Source organism: Eptesicus fuscus, chromosome 5 (assembly GCF_027574615.1).
Source record: "Eptesicus fuscus isolate TK198812 chromosome 5, DD_ASM_mEF_20220401, whole genome shotgun sequence".
In the NCBI taxonomy this organism is placed as follows: Eukaryota; Metazoa; Chordata; class Mammalia; order Chiroptera; family Vespertilionidae; genus Eptesicus; species Eptesicus fuscus.
This window is the reverse complement of record NC_072477.1, coordinates 44,252,512-44,271,607: the sequence shown is the minus strand read 5'-3', so window position 1 is coordinate 44,271,607 and position 19,096 is coordinate 44,252,512. Positions and strand designations below refer to the sequence as shown.

Here is a 19,096-nt window from a genome sequence, read left to right as displayed (position 1 = left end):
AGCTCAAAGGTCTTTGTTAAAGCGCTTGAAGGAACAGTGGCTTCTATCCAGCTAAGGCTGTGTGATCTCAGAAGAAACTGTGTGAGTCTCCACCGAGTGTAAAGGAAACTTCCTTTGCCAGAGGCTGCAAATGCTACAGAGTTGGGGTTAAAGAGACATGTCTACACCTCAAGGGACGGGCTTGGTTTTCATTTCCTCTGCATTGTTTCAATTTTTATATGGATTAAAAATACATGAAATTAAAAATAAATACAATTTTTTGAAGGGAGAAGAAAAACACGGGGCTGGCAGGGTTCCTGGCTTATTTGCTGATTCTTTTAGCTCTTTCAGGGACAGCGAGCACACAGTAATAATTACCCATATTAATACGGCTGCTCATTCCCACCTGGGCCTGGGGGTAGACACAAAGTATAATCATCCTTTGTAGTTGTACCACATGTTTCTTCACAAGACCTTAGGGTAGCTTCCATGTATCACCTTCCAGCTTCCATACATTATCTTCCCTAAGTCCTTTGCTTGCCCCCCTCGGCCACCTTCCTGCTCCCAGGCAATGAGGGGAGGGAGAAACTGAGGCCGGGGTGGGGGGTGGGGGATCGGGGGTGCGGGGAGGCGTAGCCCGGCCAGGAGAACCCCCCAACCCTCCACCCCGGGGCCAGGGCCGCTCGGGCGGCGGCCGGGAGGGCAGGGCCCGCCGGAGCCCCGCGCGGGCCAGGCCGCCGGCCGAGGGGGCGGGCCCGAAGCCGCGGCCTCGCCTCCGCCCGCGCCGCCGCTTTGCTCGGGGCGGCCCAGCCGGGCCCGGAGCCGTGCGGCCGCGCCGCCGCCATGCTGCAGAAGCGGGAGAAGGTGCTGCTCCTGAGGACCTTCCAGGGCCGGACGCTGCGCATCGTGCGGGAGCACTACCTGCGGCCCAGCGTGCCCTGCCACAGCCCGCTGTGCCCGCAGCCCGCCGCCTGCCGCAACGGTCAGGCCCGGCGGGAGGAGCGCGGCGGGGCGAGCGGGGGCGCGGGGCCGGGGAGGGGGAGCCCGGGCCGGACGGGAACTAGGGCGGCCGGGCGGGAGCGAGGGGAGCCGAGGCCGGGAGGGAGCGGGGGCGGCGAGGCGGGAGTCGAGCGTCCCGGGAGGCGGAAGGGCGCGGCCGGAGGCGGAGCGCGAGGCCGGGGACGCGCCGAGTCCAGGCCCCCGGCCCCCCACCGCCCCGGCTTCCCCTCCGTCCGGGCTGCAAGTCGGGAGCTTGGAGCTGCGGCCCCCGAGCCGCAGAGACGCCGTGGCGCGCTGCTCGTGGGGCTCTCCGCGTAGGACTCCCCGAGTGCTGCGCCCCGGAAATGGAAGGGCCCAGAAGCCTGGGCTCCCGAGAGGCTGGAGCGCGGGAGCCCGCCCGGCCTGCCCCCAGGGCTGCAGGCGGTGAAAGGGGGAAGCCCTGAGCTGTGGGCCCGCAGCGACTGGCGGGACGCGAACCGGTGGCCTGGGCGCGGGGCCTGCTGCCGCTCTTTGTCTTTGCTCCCTACAAACTCTCTGGCCCGCCCGCTCCGACGCCTGGGGCTTTTACCCAGGGGAGAGCCCTCTGCACCTCCTAGGGCTTGTGAACGATGTGCACCCTCGTGTACTGGAAGGCCCTGGGGGAAGCTGGATTTGGGTCTGCAGTGCACTAGACCTTCCCGCACTGGCCCATGGAGCGCAGGAGGTTACCTACTGGTTCTCTTCCCTCTGGGGGGAGATGCACGTCCTGGTCCTTTTCTAGGAATATTTGGAATCCTTCGCTTGATTAAGAATTGATGGTTCAGGTGAACATCTCCGTTACTGCTTGGCTAACCAGCTCCCTGACAGGGTCTGGGTGGAAACCCCGCCACTGCCCTTGCTTGCCCTGAGCCTCTTTTCTGGACCTTGGAGACTTCTGCGCATGTTCACAAACTTGAGACGGTACCGACTCGAAATTGCCGGACAGAGACAAGCGGCTAACATGTGCATTTTTAGAGTGCCTCATTTAAATGGAAGGTTCTCCCGAGTTAACACACATATTCAGGTTGTGTTGAAGATGTGCCCGTCTTTAAAAAATAAAAATAAAAAATCAGTTATCCCCTGCTCCACTGGCGACACTGTCAACCACACTGAACTTTTATTTGCCACAGCTTCAGGTGCCGAACTTACCTGGATGTTGGGCCTCTACCCAAGCACATGTGTCTTGTCCTTTAAAAACTTCACAGCGTAGTTAAGGTTGGAAGTTATTTTGCACAGGAGGGCACCGTGACATTGAAATAGTAATAAACCAGGTTTGCAAGTGTTGTCTAATCTCTGACATTTTGAATTATGTTTCAGATGGGAAACTCTTGTCTGGTGACGTGACTCATTACATGATCCCAGATTGGAAAGTTGTTCAAGATTACCTCGAGATCCTTGAGTTTCCCGAATTAAAGGGGATTATTTTCATGCAAACAGCTTGTCAAGCTGTGCAGCATCAAAGAGGCCGGAGGTATCTGTTTTGCATTATTTATTTATGGCGTTGATGCTCCCCCCCCCACACACACACACACCTTTTTTAGAAAAGATCCTTTGTTGTAGGGGGAGGGGATGCATTTATTATTTTGTCAGAAAATATTTTTTGAACTAATTTAGTATTCCCTTTGCTGGTAGGAATGCAATAACATTATTTTATATTTCTGCTTCAACATCTGTCCAAAAGATCTGACTGTAGATCAATAAGCTGCAGTGTCCCCAGTATGTGGGTATTTAAGAGTCTTGGCTTTTGGTTTACATTTCATAGCAGTTATTGCTTATTTCTTGTTGATAATGCATATTATTTAATCTTCTTATTTATAGATCTATTGTTTCAGATGCTTACTTTTTATTCCCTTGGGGAAAAGTACTTTATTTTTAAATTTTAGACTCCTTTAGGGTAGATACAAATCGTATTTGTAGTGATTTATTCAATGAAATCAGAAATAACTTGTTTTATTTTTAGGTTACTGTTATAACTACCAACCATAGTAATTGTATTTGCTAAACAAAGGATTTTTTATTGAAATCAGTCTAAAATGCTTGCCTTGTACCTTTTAAACAAATGCTCAAAAATTGGTTTTGTTTCATTTAACATTGGGGAAAGATTTATGATTTGAACTTGAAGACTCATGCTGTATGGAAACAGCATACAGTATTACAAACTATATATCCAGACTCCTCACACCCCAAGTCATTTAAAAAGCAGAAACTATGCATTTATTCTTTTTTAAATGTTGTAGTTTCTTCAGATCTTAGTCGTAAAAGATGAACTGTGTTTATTTGTATATGAAAATGATAAGTTGTCCTTATTATATGCTCAGTTCAAAAAAACATGCATTAAGTAGATTGTGTGCAGGTTTTTCGGATAGAATATTTTTAAATGAGCTTGAAGTTGATTTTGTGCAGACAGAAAGATATAGATGTTTATACACATTCAGATTTAAATGCTGCTCCAGGTGTCGTATTTCAATTTCTGCTACTAAAATCAATTTGTTGTTATCATTCAGATTGCTAACACACTGCAGAGCCTTTTCAGCTTCTGTTTTCTAAAATATTTTTAATATTAAGGATTGTTTTAAAAACCAATTGCTGGGACATTAAAAAACAAAGAATTTGGATTTAAATGTCTTTTCTCCTGAACATTTCAAAAGTAAGTTAACTTGATGAAAAACTATTGGTTTTCCATCGCTTTACCATGTCTATGAATATACTCAATGTGAAAACAAAAGATGAGTTATGAAGTAGGCCATATGATAACACCCTGGTTTCCCATTTGGTAAGCACTCTGTGAGCCCCTACTTTCAGGCCTTCTGGAGTAGTACAAAGTCTTAGTTCCTTTCTCAACAGGCCTATTGTCTTGTTGGAGTCGGAAGCAAGAAACAGGAAGGTAATTATGACACACCTTAGACACGTGGGATAATTTAATGTGGACTGTACAAAGTGCAGAAGTATCTCTGGGGTGTGGGGATTAAGCTACAAAGTCCTCTGAAGAGGTTAGAGACTGGTCTTAAAGGAGGGATAATGAACATGACTGATGTCGAGAGAAAAGAGGCAGGAAAGGAACCAGCAAGTTTGGGACTTGGTGCTTTGTTTATCTGTTAAGCAGCCAGCTGGTGTATTCAGATTGACATAGCTCAATGACCAAGATGACCTAAGCCCTAGACAGTGTCAGATGTGGAAAGCTAACTTTAGAATCGATGATCGCTGTGGAATAGATAACATCCAGGAGTTTGCTTTGCTAACCTGGCGTTCATAAGTGTTCAAAATGGCCTGCTCTCATTAGTATATTGTACAAAAGTGTAAGTCATTTTACTTTTTATATTTAACCAAATGTGGCCTGGCAGAAGCTCTGCGGTGTTCGCTTCATTTAATGTTGGGAAACGTTTTGTTTTTTCAGTTCTTCCTTGGAAATTTTTGAGATGCTAGTAAATAATTTTTTTACATGGTTTTAGGAACAGTATTGCTCAGGAAAGCTTTGTCAGTTAAAAATATCTGCTCTGGCCAGAGCCGGTTTGGCTCAGTGGCTAGAGCATCAGCCTGCGGACTGAAGAGTCCTGGGTTGGGTACCTCTGTTGCAGACTTGATCCCCGGCCCCATGGGGGTGCATGCCGGAGGCAACCAGTCAAAGTGTTCTATCTCTGTCTCTCCCCCTCCCTTCTACTCTGTTAATAAAAAAAAAAAAAAAAAAATCAATGGACAATATCCTCGGGTGAGGATTAACAAAAAATAAAATAGAATCCCTGCTCTCGTCTAGTGTCTAGTTTAAGGATACCTTGCTTTCTCCTTTTGACCCCCTTTCTGATTTCTTCTGTATAGCTTCAGAGTCTCAATAGTTCATGCCTCAGTTCCTCGATATATAACATAAGATAGGGATCATAGACTATTACAGTTGAAGAGGATCTAAGAGGCCAACATGATCTATCCCCATTCAATACATCAGTATTACTCAACGTGAGTAATGTCACTGATTTTGTTTCTAAAAGAAAACATTTCTCATGGACACACAGTATTAATTTAAATTATGTTGTTGTATTATTATTTAAATAGGTTTAAACATAAATCTAGGTGTAAGTCCTCATGCTTAAGTACTTAATACAACACTAAGACCAAATAGAGCCCTAGCCAGTTTTGCTCAGTGGATAGAGCATCAGCCTGCGGACCAAAGGGTCCTGGGTTCGATTCCGGTCTAGAGCACATACCTTGGTTGCAGGTGCCTCCCTGGCTCAGGCCCTCCGTGGTCAGCTCATGCAGGAGGCAACCAATTGATGTGTTTCTCTGACATTGATGTTTCTCTCTGTCTTCCTTTTTCTCTTCCACTCTCCCTAAAAATCAATGGAAAAATATACTAGGGCGAGGATTAATAAAACAAAACAAAAAATCAAACCTTCAAATTCAATAAACAAAACTAAAATCAGAAAACTGCAAACGAACATTAATTTAATGTGACAGATGACATTATTTTACTGAAGTGAAATTACCAGAGTCGGAGAGAGACATAGCTCTAATCTGCTCCTGTATTTAATATGACTTTGGGGTTTTTTTATTTAAATAATATTGATGCAGAAAAATGGCCTGTTCTCGTTAGTATATTGTACAAAACAGTATGAAAAATAATGGTTTTGATTGTTCAGGGTAATCACACATTCTGCCATCTAACAATCCTCAGATGATTATTTAGTGAGAGGTTTCTTGATAACTCTGTAAGGCTATCTTGTTGACCACATTCATTCACAGGTGTTTGTTTTTTTATCCAACAAATCTTTATTGAAAGACTATAGGTTCCAGAAACTGTGCCAGCACTGAGGATACAGTAGTGAGCAAAAGCGGATATGGTCTTGAGGGGAAACAGGCAGTATCAGGTAACCACAGGAACAGGTGGAGAACTGCAGCTGTGACAAGGGCACTGAAGGACAGGCACAGGGCTCCAGGAGAGCCCGAAGTCATCAGGGAGACGGGAAGGGCTTTCCTGAGGGTGGTGCCTATTCTGAGCTCCGAGGGAGGAGTAGGTGTAAACCAGAGGAAAGCTTCCCAGGTGAGGAAACTGCTGTGCAAGGTCCCAGGGAAGGGAATGCTGCTCAAGGAACATGAAGAAGGCCCTGGGTTGGGTGGTAGATCTCGGGGGCCTCAGGGATGTCCGTGAAGGGCCTTAAGCAGGGTGAAATGACATCATTGGATTGCTGTTTTGAAAACATTACTGGGCCAGTGGAGAAAAGGCAGGCAGAAGACAGGAGGCTATTGCTTTAGTTCAGACGAGAGATGTTGGTAGCTTAGAGATGGAGAGAAATAAGACACTTCAAATAGCTATTTAGTAGGTAAAATGTATAGAACTTCCTAAGTATGTGACCAAGAGAATTGAAAACATGTCCGCACGAAAACTTGTACATGAATGTTCATAGCAGCTCTATTTATATTAGCCAAAAACATGGAAACAACCCAAATGTCTATCCATTGATGAATGGTTACATAAAATGTGGTTTATTCATGCAAAGAAATATTATTCAGCCATAAAAAGAGATGAAGAACTGATACATGCCACAACTAGATGAACCGTGAAAATATTCTAAGTGAAAGAAACTAACCACACAGAAAAATTATATAGTGTATGATTCCACGTATATGAAATGTCAGAATAGGTAAATCCAAGAAACAGAAAGTAGATTAGTTAAGTTGCCAGGGGCTGTGGGTCAGGGGAAATGGAGAATGACTGCTTAATGGGTATTTTTCTTTTGAAGGTGATGAAATGTTCTGGAATTAGATCGTGGCCATGGTTACATAACTCAGTGACTATATTAAAAACCATTGAAATGTTCATTTTAAAGGGTGAATTTTATGGTATGTGAATTATATCTCAATAAAGCTGTTACTTTTTTAAAAAATCTATAGAACTTAGTATGGATTTAGATAAGTGAGGTGAGGAAGAAGGTGGTGTCAAGGATAACACTACGGTTTCTGGCTTATGTAAGTGGATGGAGAGAGGATGCACCCAAGGAGGTCTAAGGGGGAGGGGCAGAGAAAGGTCTTGAGTTTGAAGTGTCTGAGGCTCCCAGGAGGGCAGGCACTGACCGACAGCAAAGGGTACCGCAGTTAGAAGGCAGTGATTCAGCTGGTCCCAAAGATGCTCTGTTAGAAACGTTTTAAGAGAATCACCTAATATAAATGGAAACATAAACTTAAAATTCTTGTAGAAAACTCAAGGACCTTTGAAAGTAAGTCTACTAGACCCTACCAAGGTTCTGGGGAAACTGGCTGAAGAAACGCAATGCTGAAGGCAGAACTCACTTCCCCACTGTTTGTGGGACACCCACTTCTAATCCCCAGAGAGTATAGTCAGCAGGGGGATGGGCTGAAGGGATGTTGCATCTGTAAGATCACCTTGGATAAAAACAGTAAAAAAAATCAATTTAAAGAAGGTAAGTTCAGCTGTCCCCCTAAGAAATTGTTGGCAATGTTTTTGATAATAGAGATTTGGAAAACACTGAAGCCAGTCCAGGGAAACGAGGGGTTTTCTGTAAGACTGGAATTTTTAAAACTTAAGATAATTTAATTGTACTTCACTATCTAAAACTTATTATTCTCCGATTATTCAGGCCAAACTTGTTCAAGGCACTATGGATGTTCTTTGCTGGTTCCATGCAAGTTTCTCAGTTCTATAATATGCACCGCCAACCCTGACTAGCAAAAAATATGACTGTATTGTATGTGTGCACTATTAAATTATAACCATCAGCCCCCATGCCTACAAGAAAATCCAAATGTCACTCTCAGAGTGATTCCCCGTTTCTTTCCTGCTTTCCCCATTAATATTCTTATGCCATTTGTTTATTTGTTTTATCCAGCTGATAGGTAGTTGACAAATGGAAGCACACTAAAAATCTAAGGAAAATATAAGGGATGAAACTTAAAATTGAGAAAATTCTTTTTTAAGTTATATAATTTTCTAAACATTAGAAGAATTATCATTCTTCTCTTTTGGTGCTAAACCCCCTGGATCTGGCTTGTAGAACATCATTATTTGGGAAGGACAGGATTTGAGAATACCTGAATCAAAAATGCAGTGGCATAACAAGTGCTGTGTTGCTAGGAAGCCTAGCAAAGAGTAACTGGGTTCTGAAAAGGTCAGTTTCTTCTGAGGACTATCTTGTATTTGGATCACTGTTGTCACAAAGAGTTGTGAGTTCATGGATTCATTTGGGAAACGTTTATTGAGCACCTATTTTGGATTAAGCACTGCAGATACAAAGATGAACCAGACTGTCTGCTGTCTTGAACATCGGTACCCTCTCTCCTCCCTTGGGCCCTTTGTCTAGCTAACTTTCATTCATCCTTCAGGACTCAAGTGTTGCCTCCTCCCAGATGCCTTCCCCGTCCCTCTCATGTTCTTGTCACACCCCGAACTTTTCCTTTCATGACACTTATCCCACTAGAATGGGTGGTTCTGTTTTTTGTTTTATTTTGTCTTACCAATTAGTATAGCTATTTTTTAAAATTGTGGTAAAATATATATAACATAACATTTGCCATTTAAAAGTGTACAGTTCCGTGACATTGAGTGCATTCCTGTTCTACAGCCAATCTCCAGAACTTCTTTCATCTTCCCAGACTGAAACTCTACCCCCATTAAACACTAGCTTCCCACTCCTCCCTTCCCCATCCCCTGGCAACCACCATTCTACTTCCTGTCTGTAAGTTGACTACTCAAGGAAATTCATATAAGCGGACTCATACAGCACTTTTGTGCCAGGCTTATTTCACTCAGCATCATGTCTTCAAGCTTGAGCCATGTTATACCATGTATCAGAACTTCCTTTTTAAGGTTGAATGATATCCCATGGTACATGTATTTACCACATTCTGGTTTTTCCATTTACCTGTCAATGGACACTTAGGTTGCTTCCACTTTTTGGCTGTTGTGAATAATGCTGCTCTGAACAGGAGTGTACTAATATCTTTCTGAGACCCTGCTTTCAGTTCTTTGGGGTCTCTACCCAGAAGTGGGATTGCTACCAAAGGATAGTTCTCGTTTTTATTTTTATTTTATTTTATTTCATTTATTTTTTTTTTGAGGAAGGGGTGGTTCTGTTGTGTTCACCAGGAGCAGGACCGCTTCAGACAAAGGACAGCAGTGAGATGTCTGGGTGGCGGCCCCTGCGGGCATGCCGTGGAGCAAAAGACCTGGCACATAGGAGAGTGCAGCAGAAATGTGCGGATGAAGGGTATTGAATCAGGGAGATGATTTGTAAACAAATAATTACACTAAGTTCAGGTGCCTTATTGGGGGTGTCTAAAATGTGATGGTAGATAAAGGGAACAGAAACTGTGGAGGATATGATCAGGAAAATGGGCAATATGCGTTTGGTGTTTCCTCTGAAATCATAAATTGTAGATGTTTATGAAGCCTCTTCTAAAATATTTCTTATTGCTTAACAAATAAATGCTGATTTGGAAAAATTCGTGCGTGACAGAAACGTGTAAAGCAGGAAGTAAAAGTCTTTGCCTCGCCAGTCTGCAGGGATGATCACTGTTGACAGGTGGTGTAGACTCCTCTGTGCATAATCTAAGAGGCTTTAAAAATGATTTCAGTGTATCTGTGAGTGTGGGAAAATTACCGACTTAATGGGTTCTAGGCATTTTGGGGTGGGGCAGCTTTTTCTGCACAGTGGGATCTGTTAAAGAAAGCTGCCTTCCACAGAAATGAAAATGAATCCCTTTGTTTATTAGGGAATTTTTTAAGTTGTATTACTTGATGATTCTTTTTATGTTGGCTCAATTATAGAATTACTAAGAAAAGAAAATCAGTGTTTCTTGTTTTCTAATGAAATGTTGAGGCCACACAGACAATGGTGGTTAGCATTTATTTGGAGAGTTCTGCCTTTGCTTTCGTGAAAAGACTGATTTCTTAAAAATCCACAGTGGCAGCCTGGTGGTGGGAATGGAAGGGCACAGATTTTATTATATTAAGTAATAATAAGTCATCTACCTTGGATAATTCATATATTAATTTAATATCTGGTTTAATGTCAATCTCTTTTTAAATAAACAGTTATTTCTTCCTATGAAATAACTAAATATTCTGTAGTCCATATTACCCAGACTATTGAAAAGCACCTTCTCAGAAATGGACCCATATAAGACTTCATATTTGATTTGTGACTTTGACTAACATTGGAAGGGTCTCCTGATGGGAAACCTTAAAACTCTGTTAGTTCTCTGACAGATGAAGCCGGCGGCTTCACTCATGTAAATGACGTGGCTGCATAAATAAAATTTACAGATAAATCCCCATACTTAGTTTTCTGGGGCTGCCAGCAAAAAGCAAAAGGTACTAATGCCATTTAGAGAACAAAGTGAGGTACAAAAGTAAAGTGCTGAAGTCTGCTTGCCGCTGTGTCCTCTGTGAGCCTTTGAAGTGGGGGCTCTGTGGGGCAGCGTCATATAATTACATAATAAATGGCCCGAAGTCCCAGAAGGAGGCAGAGGTATAGAGGGGTGGGATTGATCCACAAACTAATTAATGAGGCCCTGCCCAGGCACATTCCAGCAGACAAAATTGAGAAAGAGCAGCCCAATGATACTGCGCACACTAAGGCCAATATTAAATAAATGGTTCTCGGGTTTTAAATGATCAATCTTTTTCTCTAAACTGCCTCATCTTCTTTGATCCTTAGCAAGAGCTGGCAGTAGATGAGTACCTGCTACGTTAGATTTATTTTCTCCTCTGTGTCACAGACAGTATAATAAATTGCGAAACCTCCTGAAGGATGCGCGTCATGATTGCATTCTCTTTGCTAATGAATTCCAGCAATCCTGCTATCTCCCTCGGGAAAGAGGAGAATCCATGGAAAAGTGGCAGACCAGGTATGGCACTGAATTGCTGTGCGTGTTCATAGGATCATCTTCTGTAATTTCTTTATCATTGGCTATTTGGGAATGAATCTAAGTGGTACGCTAAACTCAACAAAATTATTCTGGAACCATGATTAATGCTGAAACGCTTACTATGTCAACATTTTAGATATGTCAATTGAATGCATAATTGATTTATTTTCGAAATTATAATTAGGGAGGTTATACCTAGAGTAAGTTTGCCCCAGACCCTAATAGCTAGCAGGGTCATTCCAGTGATCCAAACGTCATCACTTTAATGCTTGTGTGTGCGAGGATGGGAAGTCCTACTCTGGAGCTAAGATCTCAGTTTTTTGTTATAGCTCTATTATCCCAACCAGTCTTATTAAGCTGAAACTGGTAGGTTAATTCTAGTAGATCTGTTTTAGGAAGAGCCGTGTCATAGTTTAGATCCACCTAAAAGCAGAGCCTGAAGCAAGGACTTGGTGTGAGTTGTTTACTTCTGAGGCAATTCCCATAAGCAGGACTGAGGAAGTGGGGAGAGTGAGACAGAGAAGGAGGGAACGCAGGAAAGGATGTGTTAATGCCGTGGGAAACCGAGGCTCCGTCCTGCTGGGATCCTCTGAGAAGCTGAGTAGCGTGTGCCTCACAAGTTACCTCAGTCGGAGGCTAGGGCTTTGAGTTAGTGCCCCCTTTAGCTTTCTAGGATGTGCTTTTTCATTTATTTTTAGAGAGAAGGGAAGGGGGAGAGAGAAATATCCATCAGTTGCCGCCCATATGTGCCCTGACCCAAATCGAACCTGCACCCTAGGTATGTGCCCTGATCCGGAATCAAACCCGCAACCTTTTGGTGTATGGGAGGACGCTCCAAGCAACTGAGCCACCCAGCCAGGGCTTGTTTCTTTATCTTTTAAGCCTCACATAGCTTGTCATCCATGTGGTGCTGTGTCACTCACCCTCTCATCAAAAAGCGATGGCAGGTGGCAGAACCTCATCGTTTTTAGGCCACATCGAGCAATGAAAGGGATTGCGGTGGTGGGTGGATGTCGTGGGGAAGAAGAGATGTCAAGCACTTTTTGATTCATCTTTGTATCCCCCAGAGTACCCAACCCGGGGGTGTTTATAATGGTGTCAGGAAGTATTTGTTGAGTGAATAGCTCGCTGTATAAACCAAAGGATTGCAGATCGAAAGTAAGATATAAAATTCTGAATAAGAGCTTGTGTTTGTCTGCCTTGAGGGCTCACGTGCCCTTTGCTTTTCTAGGAGCATATACAATGCAGCCGTTTGGTACTATCACCACTGCCAGGACAGGATGCCCATCATTATGGTGACAGAAGATGAAGAGGCAGTTCCGCAGTATGGAAGTGAAACAGAAGGAGTGTTTGTGATTTCTTTCAAGGTATTTCCAGCTGTGTGTGTGTGTGTGTGTGTGTGTGTGTTCATTTCCTAAGTAGTTCCCAGAGGGCTCTAGATCCCTTTGGCAATATAGAAAAGGGAAAATAAAGAATGAAGACTTGAAGAAGTTCCATGTCTTTCTTCATTACTTCCCAGCTAATTAATCTTGACTTTTGCAAATCTGGGCAAACTACCTGTGACTGACTGTAAGGCCTAGAGCATCCGAGACCTCAGTCCAACAAGCCCCTGTTGACAGAAACTCATGTTTGTAGTTTCAGCAATAACAAGATTAGTGATGATGATGATGATGATGATGATAGGTTGAATCTTATAAAATTGCCACTGTTCTGTTGTTTTTGATCTACAAAATGGCGATTTTACCTAATTCTACCTACTAGCAATAGCCGACATATCTATGCCAGACACTGTTCTAAGTGTATTATTTCATTTAATTCTGGCAACAATCCTGTGAGGCATGCGTTATCATCCCCATTTTATTGGTGAGGAAGAAAACTAAAGCACAGAAAGGCTAAGCAACTTGCCCAAGGTCATATGGGTAGAAAGTGGTAGAACTGGGACTAGAACCCAGGCAGTCTTTATTCCAAAGCTCTTAACTATCATGCTTTTCTGCCTCCCAAATAATTCCTCTGAATACACATAAAACACAGTTTTAAAGGCCAGTCTTGTTTCTTCACTCTTCCCCACTTATGAATATGCATGGGGGTTGAGAGAATAAAGGAAAGGGTGAGACATGATATCGTTTATGTGAGGGCTGTTGGGTCAGTTAGGTGTACAGATCACAGTTAGGAAGGAGCAGCATTTTCTGTGACAGGTTCTTGGGCCGTTTTAGCAACACAGTTCTCCTATTTCGTAGGTACCTTTTGGGACAGTAGGATGAGTATTAATCTATCGATTACTGGTCTCTTCTGTCTGCCCAGTTGGTCAATCAAGTTCCAATGGTTGATATCTTTTTTTGACTCAGAGACTAGAATGAGGCCCTCCATTACCCCTGTCAGTTTACAGAAAGTCTAGTTGGGTTTTGAATTGTAGATTCTATAAGTGTTCCAAGGTGCATGTATTGCTAAAGATTTGCCAATAGAATTCTCTTGGCCCCACTATAAAAAGTGTTCTGGCGTGCCAGCGAATTCCAGGGCACTGGATATTAATGGCAGTGTCACTTATTTTTTCTGTTGCAATACATCATGTCTTGTTCCTGCAGAGGACAGTTGACTAAAATTACATTTTTCTACTTTTTGTGAAAATTACTTTTCTTTGTAGTTTAGTGGTATAGTACAGTTTTATTTTGTATAGCATTTCCAAAGCAAACTCCTCTGTGACCGAGGGCTTCATAGAAGTGAATGATAACAGGAGAAAGGAGATCCTGTGAAGATCAGATGGGAAGGAAGCCTAGAATTTTCTGTGGGGACTTGAAGTTAGATGGGGAAGAGCAAAGGCAATAAAGCCTCTGGAATTGGTGGTTTATAGTAGTAAAAGTTAATCTTGGTAACTTTTATGCCTTCTCTTTATAAATTCAAACCTTGGATAAAAGTACTGGAAAATTTTCTGCAAAATAAATTTCTTGATTTACATAATTTATTAGTATCTGCTGAATTAGAGACCTTTGGATGAATTTATTTTATCTTATTCATTTCTTTTGTGTAAAGCCTGGTGCTTTTTTAAATCACTTCTAATCATTTAATGTAGTTAGTTGCAATTTAGCTTAGATTTATGTGTGGGGGTTTTTTGCAATTTAGGAGTAAAACTTTTTTTAAAATATATTTTTATTGATTTCAGAGAGGAAGGGAGAGGGAGAGAAAGACAGAAGCATCAATGATGAGAGAGAATTACCAATGGGATGCCTTCTGAATGCCCCCTACTGGGGATCAAGCCCACAACCCGGGCACCCAGGCATGTGCCCTGACCAGGAGTCAACCAAGTCCTCCTGATTCATACGTTGACACTCAACCACTGCGCCACACTGGCCAGGCAGACTTTTTTATCAATACTTTTCCTCTGATGTTTTAGCTATAAATTTGCCTTGTCAATGAACATGTAAAGTTGTACTGTGGCTTATGCAACAGCTATCACTTAAGCCTTATTTTCAATTAGCACTAAAACGCACCACTGCATATTCACTTCTCACTGAGTTGCCCATTTTGTTTCATACTATTCACACTCTTGTTTTAAATGCCTTGTAATTTTAACAGTTCACTTTATAGTGCCATTTACTGAAGTTATTTGATAAATAAAAATGCATACATTTAAACATACACACACACCTAAGCAGACAACTTTTACCAAGGCTCCTGTAACTTCTGGTGTCTTTCCTGACCCCCCTCACACAATTTTCTGAATTATGTTTTCCAACTTAACCAGCTGCACCACAAGGGTAACTGCCACTAATCCTAAGTAAATATTTCCTATTCTCCTTAGAAAGAATCAAACCCAGCTTTGGTGTCTGAGGCTCATACTCATGGTGTGCAACAGTTGCTTTTTTGAGCAGAGACTAATTCTTGGTGCTGATAAGTGACAAGTGTCCATAGAATTGGGGTACCAATGTTAACACAGACAGAACTTCTGGGAGGACTAGGGAAAGAAAGGAAGCAGTTTTAACAGGACCCTAAAATTAGTGGGAGAAAAGCTAGAGTTAACAAGGATAATTTATTTTCTTTTTAAGTACAGAAAGAGAATGCTAGATCCTACCTCAGACTAAAGTTGAATTAATGCCCAGCCGGTGTTGCTCAGTGGTTGAGCATTACCCTATAATCCAAGAGATTTGATTCCAAGTCGGGGCACATGCCCGGATTGCTGGATCAATCCCCAGTGTGGGGCGTGCAAGAGGCAGCCGATAAATGATTCTCTCTCTTCATTGACGTTTCTATCTTTCTCTCCCTCTCCCTTCCTCTCTGAAATCAATAAAAATATGTGTATTTTTAAAGTTGAGTTAAAAAATCATATCTAAATTTGATTTTGTTTAGTGAGAGTCATCCATTTGAGGGAGTGTTCCCTGGACACACAGAGTAGAAGTAACACAGCCAGCCTCACCCACCACTCCATCCCCTTGTGGGTGATCACCTTGGGGTTTTGTCCAGGGCCTTTCTGAAAGAACTATGCCAAGATGTTCAATGGTATTCGGTTATATTGACGGGGACTCTGGCCACTTGTTTCAAAGTTATGTTTCAGACCAGGTCATCACACTAATAACAGCTTCGAGTGTCACTTACATGAGGAGTGTTACTACATCTGTGGATAGTCACAGAAGAAGGCCCGGTCTTCTGGGAGCTGATGAAGTGGGGGGAAGCCTAACACCAAAGCACACTTTGCTCGCTTGACTTTCCCCGCTCTCTGCTCATTTGACATTGCCAGTGGATTGAGGGAAGGGAGACATTTTCTTATACACTTTACTTCTTGCCATTTTTATATACTTAAGCTTCTTATAAATTTCAAACATTTCAGGGTATTAAAAAAAAAAGATAGGAGCTTTTTCTGTCCATTCATTATAGGCCATTATCTGCAGCAATGACATGACAGGCAGACTGTGTGTCTATGCCTGTGTGTGGAGAGAGAGGGAAGGAGATTTGAAAGTTCAGAGTAATCAGGGAGGTGGAAGGGTTCCATGGAGGAACAGCCTCCCTAGGGTTCATTGGCAAGGCTTCCGGGGTTAATGAGATGGTAGCACGAGGTTTAGGAAGGTAATGCTCATTTGACACATCTTCAAAACTGCATGCTGGCCATTCCTGTTTGAGATTGTTTTATAATCCTATATAATAAAAGGGTAATATGCAAATTGACCCTAATGGCGGAACAACCAGAACGACTGCTCGACCAGTCACTATGAGGCGCACTGGCCACCTCTCAGTCCCTTTCCCAGGCCGGCAGGCTCCAATAGCCCGAAGGTGAACAGGGAACCAGGGGTGGGTGGCAGCGGGGGGCAGGGCCAGCTGCAGGCAGCTGGGGAAGATGGCCCCGGTCACAGGCCAGGCCTAGGGACCGTACCCACGCACGAATTTCGTGCACCAGGCCTCTAGTACTACTATAATGAAGAATTACTCTTCTGACCATGTTTCTCTTGTACCTACATTGAATGCAGAATTACCTGGACAATTTTTGGCCTGATTTAAAAGCTGCCCACGAGCTTTGTGACTCTATCCTTCAGTCTCGGCGGGAAAGAGAGAATGAGAGTCAGGAGAGCCACAGGAAGGAGTACCCTGAACATCTTCCCCTGGAAGTGTTAGAAGCTGGCATTAAGTCTGGACGCTATATCCAGGTGAGGTGGTAATGAAGAGTGCGCATCAGGACCGGCCGGTATGTTTTCTTCTCTTCTTTCCTGGTCTCCTGTCACGGGTGTCTAATTTCAAAGGCTGTAAACAAGATGGGTGGTTATGAGCAAGCCTAGACCAGCGATGTTTAAGGTGCTTTGGGAGTCATTCTTCCTGTAGACACGGCTGTCTGGTTGGAACTGCTCTATAATGTTCTTAATTGGGTTACATATTGAGCATCACACGAGTAACCTTGTAAATGCCTTCTTCTCACTGGGAAAGAGAATGTATTTTTGAATCAAGGTCTGGAGGTTTGGCAGAATTGTAAAATTTGTGAAATTTGGCTTATTCACTCCTTTGTCATTTTTTTACCCCTTTCAAGGGCCCTTTATGACCCCCCAGAACCCAGAACCCGTATGCTGTCAGGGGCTTGAGAATAAAGCAGATAAAATTATTCAGATTTTAAGTTTTGCATGTACTTGTGTGTGTGTGTGTGTGTGTGTGTGTGTGTGTGTGTGTGTGTGTTTCTATGCAGTTTTATGGTTAGATTTGTGTATGTACCTCCACAATCAAGATACAGAATTGTTCTGTCTTGGATTTTACATTTTTAACAAGCTACTCAGATTACTTTTATGCAGGCAGAAATTTGAGAATACAACACTGAAGTCCTTCCCTTAAGTGTTGGTATTTTAAATTAATATACCTAGAAGGGCTAATTCTTCCAACTTGAGAGTAAATTTCACAACATTCTTAGGAAGGCACTTTGAGAAAGAAGGTTTTTAAAGACCACTCATCACTTAGGTAAGATAGATCTTGGCACTTTCAGCACTTGGTATAGCTAAGAATAGTTCAAAATGATGGTGTATTCCCTGGAGAAAAGAAACCTTAGGTGATGAATATTAGTCCTAAACAAAGGGATCACAGACCTTATAAGAATATTATGGGGATATTTTTATATAGTTTTTTTTTTTTAATTTAAGTTTTTATCTTTTGGAGATAAAGCAGGAAGGAAAAAATTTCCACATTGATTTTTATTATGATTTCAGGGAATTCTGAACGTCAACAAACACAGAGCACAAATAGAAGCTTTTGTGCGACTTCAAGGAGCCAGCAGTAAAGATTCAGGTTCAGTATAAACCTTACATAAATCTCCATGCTAGCTTTTCATTCTGATATTACCCAATGAAGAAAGAAAAGTTGAAATGGTCACATCGTATACGCCATGTCAGATCTCCCCATGTACACTGGGCATGTGGGATCATGAGTTGATTTTTTTTCTTCTCTAACTTTTTGTTGATGATTTCTGAATTTATTGTCAGAAACTTTAAAAATTGTAATAGCTAATATTTTATTGAGTGGTTACTGTATACTAGGTACTTTTCTGAACACTTAACGTAGGTATTATTGTTTTCCACCTTTTATACATGAGGATACACAAGGCTACACGTGAGGAACTAAATTCCAGCGAAGCACAGTAACTTGCCCAAGATCACCACTTGCTGAGTGGGGGGCTGAGACTGCCACTCAGACAGTCTGACCATGATTTTAAGACATTGCCCTGAACTGCATCCTTGTGCTATATTACCTCATTGGAATCACTAAAAAAGTATAAAATGAAGAAAATATGTAAATAAGTTGAATGATGGAGTATACTTCCTACTTCTCCAATGACAAGGTGAAGAGAACGCTGACAGTCAGGGAGCATGGCTGGGCTGAAGGAGAATGAGTCGCAGTGGCTTTCTCGGGGCTTCTGCTCGTCAGAATCCCCCGTCAGTGCTGCAGTATCCATAGTTCATCAGCCTGCTGGCCTCGCCCTGGCTGCGTGGCCCCTGCAGGTGTGTGACAGAATCCCAGTGTTGGCTTACATGGTCTCATGCAGGGAGCTGTCACCTACTTTAAAAGACGATTGAAGGTGATCCTTTATGAAAGCACATTATACAGTATGCCATGGCGGCTGTGTTTCCTCATTCCTAGCCTGTGGAACAAAATAAAGAAGCTTGACCTATTTTTTTTTTTTTAAAGAAGAATGTTTTTCTTGGTAGGAAAGCTGATTAGACCTCAGATATATTATGTTTGCAGAGCCTCACTGGTGTGGCGTCCCCCTTGGCTTTATGGGTTTCTCTGTGCTGTCCCAAACACAGGTTTAGTTAGTGACATCCTAATCCACGGGATGAAGGCTCGAAACCGCTCGATTCATGGAGACATGGTGGTTGTGGAACTGCTTCCTACAAGTGAATGGAAAGGAAGAACCGTGGCCTTGTGTGAGAATGACAGTGATGACAAGGCCACAGGGGAGTCCCCAAGTGAGCCCATGCCCACAGGTGAGCCAGCTGGAAAGTCACAGTTACCCATTTCTCTTGTGAAATGTTTATTTTGCCTCTCCTCAACAATCCAGAAATTTTGCGACTATTAATATACGATATCGGCTCTTTTCCTACATTATCAATTTCCCCTCTCTGCAGGTTTATTTTGTTCTCATCAGCACCCAAATATGCTGTAATATCTCCCATCTTAAAAACAAAACCCCCTTGAGCCCCACATCCCCTGCAGCTACCACCCTTTTCTCTGCTTCCGTTTGTGGAGAGACTCAGTGAAACGGTTAACT

At 42.8% G+C, this 19,096-nt stretch overlaps 1 protein-coding gene across 3 annotated transcripts in view; it reads left to right on the top strand.

Moving 5' to 3' along the window:
• The first annotated feature begins 789 nt into the window (after nucleotides 1–789).
• Nucleotides 790–19,096, top strand: part of DIS3L (DIS3 like exosome 3'-5' exoribonuclease) — a 32,514-nt gene continuing 14,207 nt past the window's right edge. For 2 of the 3 annotated variants that reach the window (XM_028141885.2, XM_008139106.3), the window contains exons 1-7: nucleotides 790–961; nucleotides 2,314–2,467; nucleotides 10,720–10,848; nucleotides 12,101–12,236; nucleotides 16,323–16,499; nucleotides 17,538–17,616; nucleotides 18,633–18,812. In XM_028141885.2, the coding sequence (XP_027997686.2) occupies nucleotides 823–961; nucleotides 2,314–2,467; nucleotides 10,720–10,848; nucleotides 12,101–12,236; nucleotides 16,323–16,499; nucleotides 17,538–17,616; nucleotides 18,633–18,812 (994 nt within the window). In that variant the 5' untranslated portion in view covers nucleotides 790–822. Of the gene's footprint in view, nucleotides 962–2,313; nucleotides 2,468–10,719; nucleotides 10,849–12,100; nucleotides 12,237–16,322; nucleotides 16,500–17,537; nucleotides 17,617–18,632; nucleotides 18,813–19,096 lie in introns of those variants that run through there. The other variant, XM_028141886.2, reaches the window with a different exon arrangement.